This window comes from Cyprinodon tularosa, unplaced genomic scaffold (genome assembly GCF_016077235.1).
Source record: "Cyprinodon tularosa strain WSP-4 unplaced genomic scaffold, ASM1607723v1 ctg382, whole genome shotgun sequence".
Taxonomy (NCBI): domain Eukaryota; kingdom Metazoa; phylum Chordata; class Actinopteri; order Cyprinodontiformes; family Cyprinodontidae; genus Cyprinodon; species Cyprinodon tularosa.
This window is the reverse complement of record NW_024039099.1, coordinates 479,347-492,294: the sequence shown is the minus strand read 5'-3', so window position 1 is coordinate 492,294 and position 12,948 is coordinate 479,347. Positions and strand designations below refer to the sequence as shown.

At 42.8% G+C, this 12,948-nt stretch overlaps 2 protein-coding genes across 16 annotated transcripts in view; both read left to right on the top strand.

The window, feature by feature from the left end:
• Positions 1 to 4,407, top strand: part of hoxb3a (homeobox B3a) — a 79,905-nt gene extending 75,498 nt beyond the window's left edge. For 14 of the 15 annotated variants that reach the window (XM_038297105.1, XM_038297106.1, XM_038297104.1 and 11 more), the window contains one exon: positions 3,469 to 4,407. In XM_038297105.1, the coding sequence (XP_038153033.1) occupies positions 3,469 to 4,313 (845 nt within the window). In that variant the 3' untranslated portion in view covers positions 4,314 to 4,407. The remainder of the gene's footprint in view (positions 1 to 3,468) is intronic. The other variant, XM_038297118.1, reaches the window with a different exon arrangement.
• Positions 4,408 to 9,881: 5,474 nt separating this feature from the next.
• On the top strand, positions 9,882 to 12,534 carry hoxb2a (homeobox B2a). Its single transcript, XM_038297096.1, has 2 exons — positions 9,882 to 10,665; positions 11,685 to 12,534. Exons 1-2 carry the CDS (start codon positions 10,188 to 10,190, stop codon positions 12,476 to 12,478), a joined length of 1,272 nt encoding a protein of 423 aa, XP_038153024.1. The 5' UTR covers positions 9,882 to 10,187; the 3' UTR covers positions 12,479 to 12,534.
• Positions 12,535 to 12,948: the final 414 nt, after the last annotated feature.

Here is a 12,948-nt window from a genome sequence, read left to right as displayed (position 1 = left end):
GCATTAGCATCCTTCATTAGCAATGTCCACGCATCCATTATTAGCATCCAGCATTAGCAAATCCTGGCATCGAGGATTAGCATCCAGCATTGGCAACATCCTAGAATCGAGGTTAAGCATCCAGCATTAGCAACATCCTGGCATTTAGGATTAACATCCAGCATTAGCAACCTCCTGGCATGTAGCATTAGCATCCTTCATTAGCAATGTCCACGCATCCATTATCAGCATCCAGCATTAGCAACATCCTGGCATCTAGGATTAGCATCCAGCATTAGCAACATCCCGGCATTCCAGCATTAGCATCCTTCATTAGCAATGTCCACGTATCCATTATTAGCATCCAGCATTAGCAACATCCTGGCATCCAGCATTGGAATCCTCCATTGCCAACATCCTGGCATGCAGTATTAGCATCCTTCATTTGCAACATCCTGGCATCGTGGTTTAGCATCCAGCATTAGCAAAATCCTGGCATGCAGCATTAGCATCCTTCATTAGCAACATCCTGGCATCGTGGTTTAGCATCCAGCATTAGCAAAATCCTGGCATGCAGCATTAACATCCTTCATTAGCAACATCCTGGCATCTAGGATTAGCATCCAGCATTAGCAACATCCCGGCATTCCAGCATTAGCATCCTTCATTAGCAATGTCCACGTATCCATTATTAGCATCCAGCATTAGCAACATCCTGGCATCCAGCATTGGAATCCTCCATTGCCAACATCCTGGCATGCAGTATTAGCATCCTTCATTTGCAACATCCTGGCATCGTGGTTTAGCATCCAGCATTAGCAAAATCCTGGCATGCAGCATTAGCATCCTTCATTAGCAACATCCTGGCATCCAGCATTAGCATCCTTCATTAGCAACATCCTGGCATCCAGCATTAGCATCCTTCATTAGCAACATCCTGGCATCCAATGTCACTACCTGATCTGTACCATCAACTCATAAACCAGATATAAATCCAGGTGTTGTTTCAGAATGATAAATTAATATCATCAGTAGTATCATTACAAAGTACACATTTAACTTCCTGGACTTCAATATATTTTTTCTCTAACCAAACAGTCTAAAATAGATCTAAATTACATTTTCCCTCCCTTGATATAGTAACGGTTAAATTAAGTATTTCCTGAAAAATTAAAAGCGTTTAAATCCATTTCGTTTTATCCCTCATCTTTTCCCAATCTGTAAAGGAATTGAGATCCTATGCTACTTCTGGGAGCTAACATTTTCGGCTTTGAATTTAAACATAAATTTATTTTTTTTTAGTTTTAATTTTTCCTTTCTTGTTAACCTTATGGTATAAAGTGCGTAACCTAAAGAGAGAAACATCTACAATGCAGATAAAAATGGTTTAATCATATTTTGCCGGACTGCTCAGAGCATTTCCCATGATGATGTCAGACATGCCATTTAACAGAGAAAATGTCAAAAGCATCAAACTGTCTCAGAAAAGTCATAAAAAATGAGTCCCTTTTAGTCCCGTACCAACATATTTATGGCGATCTTGATGAATATCTGCTTGCACATGAGCCAGTGGTATGGATCAGATAGTGACATCCAGCACCTGGAATCCATTTTCCACGGGTCAGTATTAGCACGCATCTAAGGCTCTGTTCACACTGCAGCCTGAAGTGACCCAAATACGATTTTTTTTCCATATGCGACCTGGATCAGATCTTTTCATGGCAGTCTGAACAACCCAGATCTGATTTTTTCCAATGCGACCCAGGCCACTTGGCTATGTGGTACTGAATCCGATATGGGACCTGTGTCTGAATGGCTAGACCTGAACGTCATTAATACCCGACATAGGTCACTATTCTGCGTCTTGCTACGCAGAAGCGGCAAGAAAAACAACAACCATGGCAGATGATGATGCGCAGAGCAGTATTTATGTTTAACCATATTGAAAAGATTGAGTTTTTGTGGTTGGAAAAGACCGCTAGATGCGCACCGGAACTACCATCCATGTTTACTTCCGTAAACGTATAGCGTGACGTCATTGCGTCCTCTACTGCGCATACGGGACACTTGCGTTGTATGAATGCAGTTCACACAGGAAACCACATACAGGTCGCATATATTTGGTATAATCAATGTGAACGGCAACGCAAAAACAATCTGATTTCACAAAAAACCAGAGTTGAGCATCAAGGCCTACAGTGTGAACGTAGCCTAACTTAGCTGTCATTTTCACACCCAACTCGTCTAATTTTGATACTCGGTCAGGGCCTGCAGGGTGTTTGACAGGGTTGGAGCAGGAACTTGGAAAATTACACATGAACTGAAACCTGTAAAGCTAACGCTAACCCATCCCTTACCCTAAAACATAAACCAGGGTTCCTCAGGTCAGGTCCTCAAGATTGGGTTGGCTGCACCTTTTCCATGTGTCTCTGCTTTAAAACACCTGAGTCCAATGATCAGCTCATTAGCAGCACTTTGGAGAACTTGGCTGTATGCTGAGGAGGTAATTAAGCCATTTCATTCAGATGCAGAAGCAGCAACTTATCTAAATGATTTTAAGGACCAGAAAGGAGGAACACTGATCTTAACCTGAAGAAACACTAGTATACATGTTACCATAAAGTCCTAAAGTTACAAACAGAAACTTTGTCGGCTAAAATATTCTTCACAGATTATTGGACACAGTGTCCACAGCTGCTTAGGCACCCTGCACAATAATATATGACGAGGTTGGTACCCCCATCTCGCAAAGTTTCTGGTGTTTGACTGGTGTTTTTACTCTAATAAAAAACGACGGTGAAGATTAATGAAGCTGATTCATTTAAACTAAAATTCTCCATTATGTTAAAATATAATTTAAAGTCAAACTGAGGCAGTTAGCCTCTGGACTTTAGGCTGAAGGACTTAAATCCAAATCTGTGTATTCTAGTAGAAAGAAAATTGAGGCAGAAAAAGACTGACAAGAAAGCAACAAACTGGAGTTATCTGAAAGACATGCTGGATTATTTTATTGTTTATATTTTTTGATGAGTCCACTGAAGTAAAGCAGTTCCTCATGCTGCAGCTGTTGTTGCTGTGGGGGTTTGTCTCTCTAACCAAGATGCAATTTAGGTGTTCTCGGCCAGCACTGGGGCCTTCATCTTTTAATAACTGCCACTGTTATGAAGTGTTGACAACTAATATCAAGGCGTAATTCAGGCCGCCTGCCCAGACCCCCCTCTGCTTTATTAAGACTCTGAATGTTTCCAATTTCCTCTGGCATGCAGTCTAGATTTATTCTATTATCTTTACATTTACCGCTCATAACTTTTATTTGATTATCACATTTAATGCTACATAGAACCGGCTTCCTTTTCGCTCCCCTGGCTGCTGAACTGCATATAGCTGTTTTATTTTCAGAGCGTTAATGAACTGGCTGTTTATTTTATGTGATTCTTGTGACTCTCATCAGACCGGCTGGTTGATGTTAATGTGTTTTTCCCTCCGCAGCAACAGGGGGCGCTGAGAGCGGCAGCAGTGGGGAGAAGAGTCCGAGTGGAGGTTTGTCGGCGTCGTCCAAGCGCGCTCGTACGGCGTACACCAGCGCTCAGCTGGTGGAGCTGGAGAAGGAGTTCCACTTCAACAGGTACCTTTGCCGGCCGCGGCGCGTGGAAATGGCCAACCTGCTGAATCTGTCCGAACGCCAGATTAAGATCTGGTTCCAGAACCGAAGAATGAAGTACAAAAAAGACCAGAAGTCCAAGGGCTTGAGCTCCAGCTCTGGAGGACCGTCCCCCACAGGTTCCCCTCCTCTGACCATGCAGTCCTCTGCCAGCTTCCTGAACTCAATGCATCCAATGGGAGGAGGAGGAGGGGGCCCTACCTATGAGACCCCTTCTCCACCTTCATTTGGAAAGCTCCACCAGGGGGTGTCTTATTCTATGTCCACTGCCTATTCTAATGTTCCAATGAAGGGCTGCCCTCCTCAGAAATACGGTGCCGCTGATCCAGACTACGGTGACCCCCACCACAGCCTAGTGCAGACCAACGCTGCCGGCTATGGGACACCAACTAACATGCAGGCCAGTCCGGTCTACGTTGGGGGCGGCAGCTATGTGGAGCCCGGGCCCTCCATGTATGGCCTAAACCACCTCGGCCCTACGCCGCCTCACCACCAAACCATAGACTACAACGGCGCGGGGCCGATGTCAACTACCAACCAGCACCTCGTGGGTGGAGGGGGCCCCCAGGGTCCCTGTGAGCCACCCACACATCCTACTTACACCGAGCTGTCAGCACACCACACCTCGACTCAGGGCAGAATCCAGGAAGCACCCAAGCTCACTCACCTGTAGCAGGTTTAGAGCAAAACGAAAATGTAGAAATGAGAGAATATAGCAGAAAAAAAACAAACATAACATGACCTGATTCACTGAGAGATGAACCAAATGTAGGGACGACGCCGCTGCAACGGGGCGAAGCGGGACAGATGGGAGCCTTCCAGTGGTTTGTGAGATGCCGTGTGCCACGTTATGTGAAACATCACTGCGTTCACAAGAGCAGCATCAAATATATCCTCACTGCTTTAGGAGAGCCGTCAGTTTCCTTTTAGGAACTGATTACTGTAGTGGTCTAAGAAATCAGTGGTTCGTGCTTCTGCTGAACTGGCACTAAAGCAAACCTTTAATGTGTTTAATATTTTGTCTTTTGCTATTATGTATGGCTTCATATATCAGTATTACCTATTTTTGTATCATTTCCCCACATTTAGAGCTCTTTAGACAAATTAGGAGTAAGCAGTGTTAATGAACGCCTTACATAAAGAGCGATCCTTGATATCTAAAGAAATATTGCATATTTAACCATCCATGGGTTTGCAATAGTTGCGTTAGTAGATCTTTGTAGGCGTGGAGCAATTTGCAACAATATTAGAGCACGCATGGAGTAAAACAGAATGCCTATAATGACCCTTTAAGAAATACTGCATGGATTCAAACGGCCCTCTGATGGTAAAATCTCCCCCTAAGACACACATATACGTGCAGCTCTCTTGCCTGGTAGATGAAATAGTTGAGAATTTAATGGGCTGTTAATGAGGTGGTTAGATTTATTATGCCGACTTCTCTCCCCTGCAGGCAACACATGTTGTTGTCAGCAGAGCTGAGCTATGTGTTGGGAGTGTGGAAGAAATATATGGCTCAAGCTGGCAGCGCAGGTCTTCCTCTGAGCCTCATGTTTTATCAAGCACATCAAAAACCACTGGACGGTTCTCTGGTCGCTGTCTTTGTTTTCTCCCTGAAGAACCCATCTCTGTCTGTCTAGACCCAATCATTACTAACCCAATCTTACCCCCGCCAGCACGCACACACACGATACGCACGCGTACACAACCGTCCGTCCCGTCACTGTAACAGGGTATATAAGATTAGAGCTGAAAGGCTGAGCTGGCTCCAAAGGGCCCTAAACTACCTGATGACACGGTCATCTCTGCAGACACACACAGCAACACTAAGCTAACTTCCTCCCGCTGGCATACGTCCACAAACAGCCTTCCAGCTGATGACACCTTCAGACAAACACAACGGGGCACAAAGTCTGCTGTTTTAGTGTCCTTATTTTAGCACATCATTGAGAAGACAGGGTAAATAATAAGAGTGGAGAGGACTATTTATTTATGTTTGAAAAAGTCACTGACATCACCGACCTCACCCACAAACTCCCACCCCATCACACTCTGGTCGATGCCGATGTGTGGAAGACCCCATTTTTTTAATTTTGTTTTCTTTCCCAAATGTCTTGACTTTTAACGTGGAAACAGGGTATATATTTGAACAAAAAAATGCATGTCCCAGATATCTGAGCATTTGTGTTAAAGGGATTTTTAAAACAGCGGGATTTATCGTCCACTTTTTGGAACGTCAAACACTATTAGGGAGATAAAGTGGGGCCATAAAATTTGTTGAAAAAACTTTTTTCTTTTAGCTGAAAATTAAAAATGTGTAATTTTAAGTTATTTGAAGCTATAAAAAAAGTTAGAAAAACAACTAAGAAACTGAAAAGTATATTTTAAAACTGGAAAAAAGGTTTCAAACCAAAAAAAAGGAAAAAAAAATATTTGGGGAAAATATGGAAAGTAAAGAAATTTAAATTTGAAAAGAAAAAAAAATGAAATTGAGAGCAAATGTTTCAAACTACTTTTCAGATGCAAATATGTTTGTTCATTTGTTCCAAACTGCTGCCTCCTCGGTGTGGGGGCGGGGCTTAGATGACATGGCTGTGAAATGATTACTGAAAGCTCAGGTGACAAAAAAAGTCCAGCTGCTACATTCACCTTGGGAAACTATCTTTGAAGTGCTGATATCCTACATTTATAGGATTGTTTTTTAAAGATGACATTTTTCTCGGCTTATGCTGCTGGAATCAGTCTGACTCCGCTTTACTTTAAGAGGGTGAAATATGCCTAAACCTTTTTTTCATTAAAAAAATGTTTTCGGTTTCAAATCATCTAACTGACAAAAATAAAATCCTATGTTCCAATTTTTTTTCAGTTTAAAAATTTTTCTGATTTATGGCACCAATTTAGCTCCATAGTATGGCGTTTCATCGATAATAAAGCATTAAACCCCTAGAGTTGTTTTTAAAAGCTCAAGTTTTACACAAATGCTGTTTTAGAACTGGGCATCATTGTTGCACTTAGAGTTTACATTTTGATGGCTGATGGTTAAAAAAAAAAATCAGATCTTATTTTGAAGACGGAAGGCCGTCCAATCAAAGCGTCTTTCGCTGAGGTGTGTTCAAGTGAACATTCACGTATAAATATTTATTTGTTATAGCCAGTTTAAAAAGATTTTCTGTTTTGTAATAATATTATTTATCTTTTGTGTATTTATATTGAGGAAAAAAAATCCTGTACTTTTTTAGTATTTACCTGTAATAAAAAAAAACAACAATATTGTGTTTCCTCTTGTCTATTGTACTAAAGCTACATTCTTTCTTTTTTTTTTTTTTGTATTTTAGAAGAAAATAGGTAGTTTATTTTGTTTCTAAGACCATTTTTATGTTATTATGATCCTTGTACATAAATGTCTTGGCTTGTGCAGGGAAAAGGGAAAAGTGTTGGGTTTGGAAATCCACCCATAGTCTGAAAATAGAAACAAACTGTTAGCAGGAGAGACAAAAAAGTCCTTTTTGGGGAAACATTTTTCTGTCCTTTGTAGTTATTTTTTTTCCACTGTTGATAAAGTTGTCTGTCAAGCAATTCTTTAATAAAATTTTATGTTACTCAGAGCAGTAATTATTTCTTTTAAGATAGATTTGATGCTTAACCACTGACATCGTCAAGGCAAGATACTGAGACTTTGTTTTGCATGGCAGATGAAGCAGTGACATGAAATGTTACAAAAATTAGCTTTTTAAAAGAACAAAATATGCATCAGAGGGAACCAACTTTCAGTGTTTTTTATCTGCTGTATGAAAAGTGAAAAAAAGTTTAGATTTACTTCTTTATTGCTTCAAAACAACTAAAGTTATAATTTAAAAGACTTGGTAAATTTAGCAGATGATAGCAGCAGTTTTGTGGAGTTTGTTTCGCCCGCTGCCTGCAGATAGAAGTGTTTCTTTTTGTGCAGATGTGTAGGATATGTCTCCCCTCTCTTTCACCCACCAAAAAAAAAAAAAAGCCTCCAGGCCCGCGCCTTGTTCAGTTCACGTGACTTTTACTTAAATATCTTTGGCCCACTTTTTTTTTCTCCCTGTCACGTGCTCAGAAGCCTGAGAGCGCCATTAAAACTTCGGACGTAAATCAAGATCCCATAAATAATGGCTATGCTTCCCTTTACATCTCCTCTGGACTAACAGACAATAAAAACACCAATAAGCAGAGATTGGCTTTAATTTATTGCCTCGTAAAAGCAGATGGAGAGCCCATGTCTCTCCTCAGCACTGCTGGGAACAGAGGGGCTGGAAGGGTGAGGCGCTTTAAGCGGCTTGCAATGCGCCCTGGATGCTCCTTATATATAATAAACGCGCTTTACTAAACCCAACTTTTCTATAATGGACTGAACGATTTGTTTAATTAAACATCTTACTATGATCATCAGTTTGACTTCATCATAGGGAAGCAAAAAGAGTAAAACTTTCTGTCAGAATATAGCTTTTCTTCTTCTTCTTGAGATTTGCTCAAATAGTTCCTGACACTAAGACTGTGCGCAGTACTTTGGCATTAGCTTTACCAGACGATCACCACTTTGATGAATTCAGTTCATTGTATTTATAAAGCGCCAAAGAACAAGATGCGTCACAAGGGACTTTACAGATCAAACCATGCAAACAGATTGGTTAAAATTTCTGAATGCATCCAGTCATGGAGTGCAACATTTACTCCATGATGTGCACATGGAGACGGTAGCAGCATTGGGTCATTTAAGTTCCTTCATACTGAGCATGCATCTTTAAATACATGAGTAGCTTTAAAGCATATAGGCTATAAATATTAAATTAATAAGTTACCAAACAAAGAGAGAATATTTTCAAATGTAAATAAACAATGTAGAATTTAAAATGCCTTTTCTCAGTAGTGTCAGCCATCTCGCCTCCGTTACCAGCTCCTCTAATTTATTTTTTTATTTTTAATTCCTTTTAGTCAAAGGAGGAAATAACTAAAGACGTTTGCAGATGAAGCGTTTCTCTGCGCTGCTGGGTCCAGAGTGAGTTGGCTTCTGCTCGCCGTGCGTCCTCGCATCCCGCCTGTTCTTCCCACTCACTGCGCGTCCTTTCTGCTCCACTCAAAGCCCCCCACTCCCACACACATTGCTGCATATGCGACTTGTTTAGGCGAAGAAACTTGGGGGGGCTAAACGAAACAAACAGAAAGGAAAGCGAAGGAGCTGCTTTATGCGCTTTAACTGCTGGTAAAATAATAACATCAAGAATAAATATATATTAAAAAAATGTAAAAAACAGATGAAGCCCTGGAGCAGAGAGGGGAAGGCAGCAGGGCTGGAAGTTGTCTCCTGATTTAGGAAGAGAGGGACTGCTGTCAGCCTCTCTCAAGGAGAGAAAGATTGATCACCGCTTTTTTTTTTTTCTCCTCTCCACTCGGGGCCCTTCTGACCCTCCCCGAAATATCCTCTGCTCGCAGCTCTCCAGTTAATCTTTATAAATATCTACATGTACATCCCGTAGAGTCCGAGGGCAGCTCAGCACGATCTCACTTACAGTTAGCTTTATATTAATAGCTGAGGGCCTCTTATTATGTTTTATAACAGGGGCCCGCTCTTTATTTTCTGGCTACCGGAGCGACCCCTCTCTGAACTCGATTTGTGCGCGTGAACACCCCGCGCACACAAACTAAACACGAAGGTGAGAGAGGATCCACGGGGTTTTGGAGCCTGAAAAAGATGGAATTACTCACTCCCATCTCTTTGTTGTGGTTTATTTATGATGAATATTTGAATAATCGTGTTCCATGTAGGATAAAATGGACACTTACGCATGAAGTTGCTTCTCTGCGTCTATTCAGATCTAAAAGTGTCTGCTCTGAAGCCTGAAGTGAATTCACACCGGGGAAACATCTGTAAGCTGCTGCATCATCTGAACACGCTCGGATCTTTATTTTTCCTCCTGTGTCCTATTGCTTGCAGCCATTACATCACCCAGAAGCCTACAGAAAATGTGCGGCTCTATTGTTAGAGGCTCCCACCGTCCAGGATGTGCAGAGCTGCCGCCCACGCAGCGCACATGGCAACCGGCCCCATTGCTTCTTTTTTTTTTTTTTTTTTCTATTTCACCCCTGAAAGGACAGAACAATGGCAGATAGGCTCCATTTGCCTCTGCTTTCGGAGAAAAATAATAATAATGCTTCCCACAGACATCACAGCCGCTAGGCCCGGACCACCGATTGGCTGTTTCGGGTCACGTGACCAGGAATTGGCTGCAATTTCATCCCATAGTTGTTCAGTTTAGCCTACCCAGGTCCCCATACGCTACTATTATAACCAATATACACAATTATGATATAGCCACCGCATTTACGGGACTGCGGTCAGAAGCCCGTGTTCTGCTGGGTGATTTTTATATTACTTGTTTTTCTAATCAGCCATGCTATGTGGTGTGCGTGTGCACGCGTGCATGTAGGCCTATGAGGCTTTTATTGTTATTGTTGTTTTATTTCGGGAAAGGCATTATTCTGGGCTCTCGTCGTGTAGGGAGGGCGCTAGTCTGAGGAAGCTATGAATTTTGAATTTGAGAGGGAGATCGGGTTTATAAACAGCCAGCCGTCCCTAGCAGAGTGCTTGACGTCCTTCCCCGCCGTCCTGGAGTCATTTCAAACTTCATCAATCAAGGAGTCGACAGTAATTCCGCCTCCCTTCGAGCACACCATTCCCAGCTTGAGCCCTTGCACAGCCACCCAGCCGAAACCAGCTTCTGGGAGCCAGCAAAGCCGGAGAAGCTCTGCTGCAAATGACCAGCAGACGCATCAGCGAGCCGTCCAGCAGCCATGCCCGCCTGCCCAGGCCCCTGCACCGGCCACCCCGGTCGGTCCGCTGGCCCACGAGTTTCCCTGGATGAAAGAAAAGAAGTCATCCAAGAAATGTCCCAAGCCTGGAGGCAGCTCGAGCGGGGGCGGATCCATCATCACGCCGGCATCTTCCTACCCCTCGCCAAACGCCTCTGGGTATCCATCGGCGGGTATCGAGTCACCCACAGGTCGGTATACAGGAGCGGATGGATCAGTGGTGCAAGGGTGTGACTGTCGTGCTGAGAATTTCTGTTTCATCTCCGAATATCCCTCACCAATTTTAATCCATGCATGGCTGTCATTGTCTTTTTCTTTACCCTCAGTGCATGTGCATGCAAGTGCGCGCGTGCATGTTGTTAAATGCTTGGAGTGCGCATAAAGAGGGAAGCCATATCTGGACGTCTGCATTATGCTGCAATGCTTTGCATTGGGGAACTTAATCCATTCAGTGTAAATGTTCCTCTGGTGGCTCATCAAATGTCCACCAGCTGCAGATCCAACCTGCTGAGGTGAAGCTCTAACAGAGAGAAACGTCTGCTTCATATGATCAAGGATATGAAAGCTTTTCAATGATATATAGAGATTTATTTTTTCCGGTTAATGGATGCTGCGATTTTGGATCAGTGTGGTGTTGTAGCATCCAGTAAAAATGGGCGCCATATTGGATGGAGTTAGGGAGGGAAAAAATTAAGGCGGTGGAATGAGAATGGTGGGGTGGGGGTTGGGAAACACTTAATACTGCGGCCACACAGGAAACCCTCAGCGAACAATCTTTCCAATTTTAGACATCCACTGAAATCAAGGCAATTCATGTCCTTTTGGCTTAAAACAAGAAAAGCAAAAAATATATATTCTATTGCTAAACTGTTGAATTCTTTCTGTCTTCAAATATAAAGTCTATATGGACAAAATTATTAGGATTTAAAAAATATAAACATACATTTATTACACACCTTTGTTTAATATTACATTCACAGTTTAAATTCTATTATGTTTTCCTTTTTTATCCCATTCAAATTAGATGACTGCATAAGAATAACGCGTCTGTAATTGAATCAACATTTGAACACACACACACACACACACACACACACACACACACACACATATATATATATATATATATATATATATATATATATATATTTTTTTTTTTTTTTTTTTTTTTTTTTTTCTGTGTTTTACTTTTTCTCCTGCTTCCCTGCAGACTCAAGCCAGATCGGCGGGCTGGACGCAGGGGGAGCCGGCTCTCGCCGGCTGCGCACCGCCTACACCAACACTCAGCTTCTGGAGCTGGAAAAGGAGTTCCACTTCAACAAGTACTTATGTCGACCGAGGAGGGTTGAGATCGCCGCACTGTTAGATCTCACCGAGCGGCAGGTCAAAGTTTGGTTTCAGAATCGGAGGATGAAACACAAGCGGCAGACCACGCACCACCGGGATGGCAGCGGGGGAAGTCCGTGTTCCAGTGGGTTCGAGCCGCTCGAAGGCTCCGATGCATCGTCTCCGTACTCCAGTCAGCCGCTGGAAGCATCTGGCACCGGGGACGGCACAATAGAGGAGCAGGGGGCTGGTAATGCGACATCGAGCGCTGTTTCCAGCGCCTATAGTGCCACAGACAGCGGGGACAATGCGCTCCCCACGCAGGAAGACACGGGCAGTGGGAGCCTTCTGCAGCCGAGGGCTGCTGGCTCAACGGATTCCTGCTCCAAGGGTGACAGCGGTGGTGTGACGCACCGCAGCGGGGCTGGGAACGCACCGGGGCCCGGTGTGTCTTTTTTGGACCACCGGGAATCCTCCATCGCTCCTTCTGACTCTCTCACATCTCCCTCCTCATCCTCATCCACCGCGCTGACCGACCTGACGCTCTTCACCGAGGACACCTGCTTGTCCCCCAGCCTGCAAAGCTCCCTGGACAGCCCGGTGGATTTCTCCGAAGAGGATTTTGACTTGTTCACAAGCACACTGTGCACTATAGATTTACAACACCTCAACTTTTGAAGGTACTAACAAAGAGGGTAAAAATAAAACACCAGAACAATCAGCAGGAAAAAAAATAAACTCTATAAGGACTGTTGTTAAAAAAACTTCTCGGCAACATTCCCGAAAGGTAGATTAATTAAAATGTTTTTTTTGTTTTTATTTATGTCTGTAATTGACGTTCAAAAAACGCAGTGAGTTAATTTAATTTTGCTCTATTTATTTTTTTTATCGCAAACATGTAAAGAAAATAGTGCGTTTCTTTGTGTTGGCCAGATTATTTAAATTTTTTTTCCCTTTAACCATTTTTTTCGGATTTCGGCTGTTATTATTTTCCTCTTTTTTTTGTAAAACGAGTTTTCTCCTAATTGGTGAGCTGGTTGGTTTAAACTGGTCTTTCAGGGGTTCAGCTACGTGGATCCTTAAAAAAACAAAAAACAAAAAAAAAACTCAGGAACTGGTCACAGCAGGACTGCTTTGGAAGAAAAAAC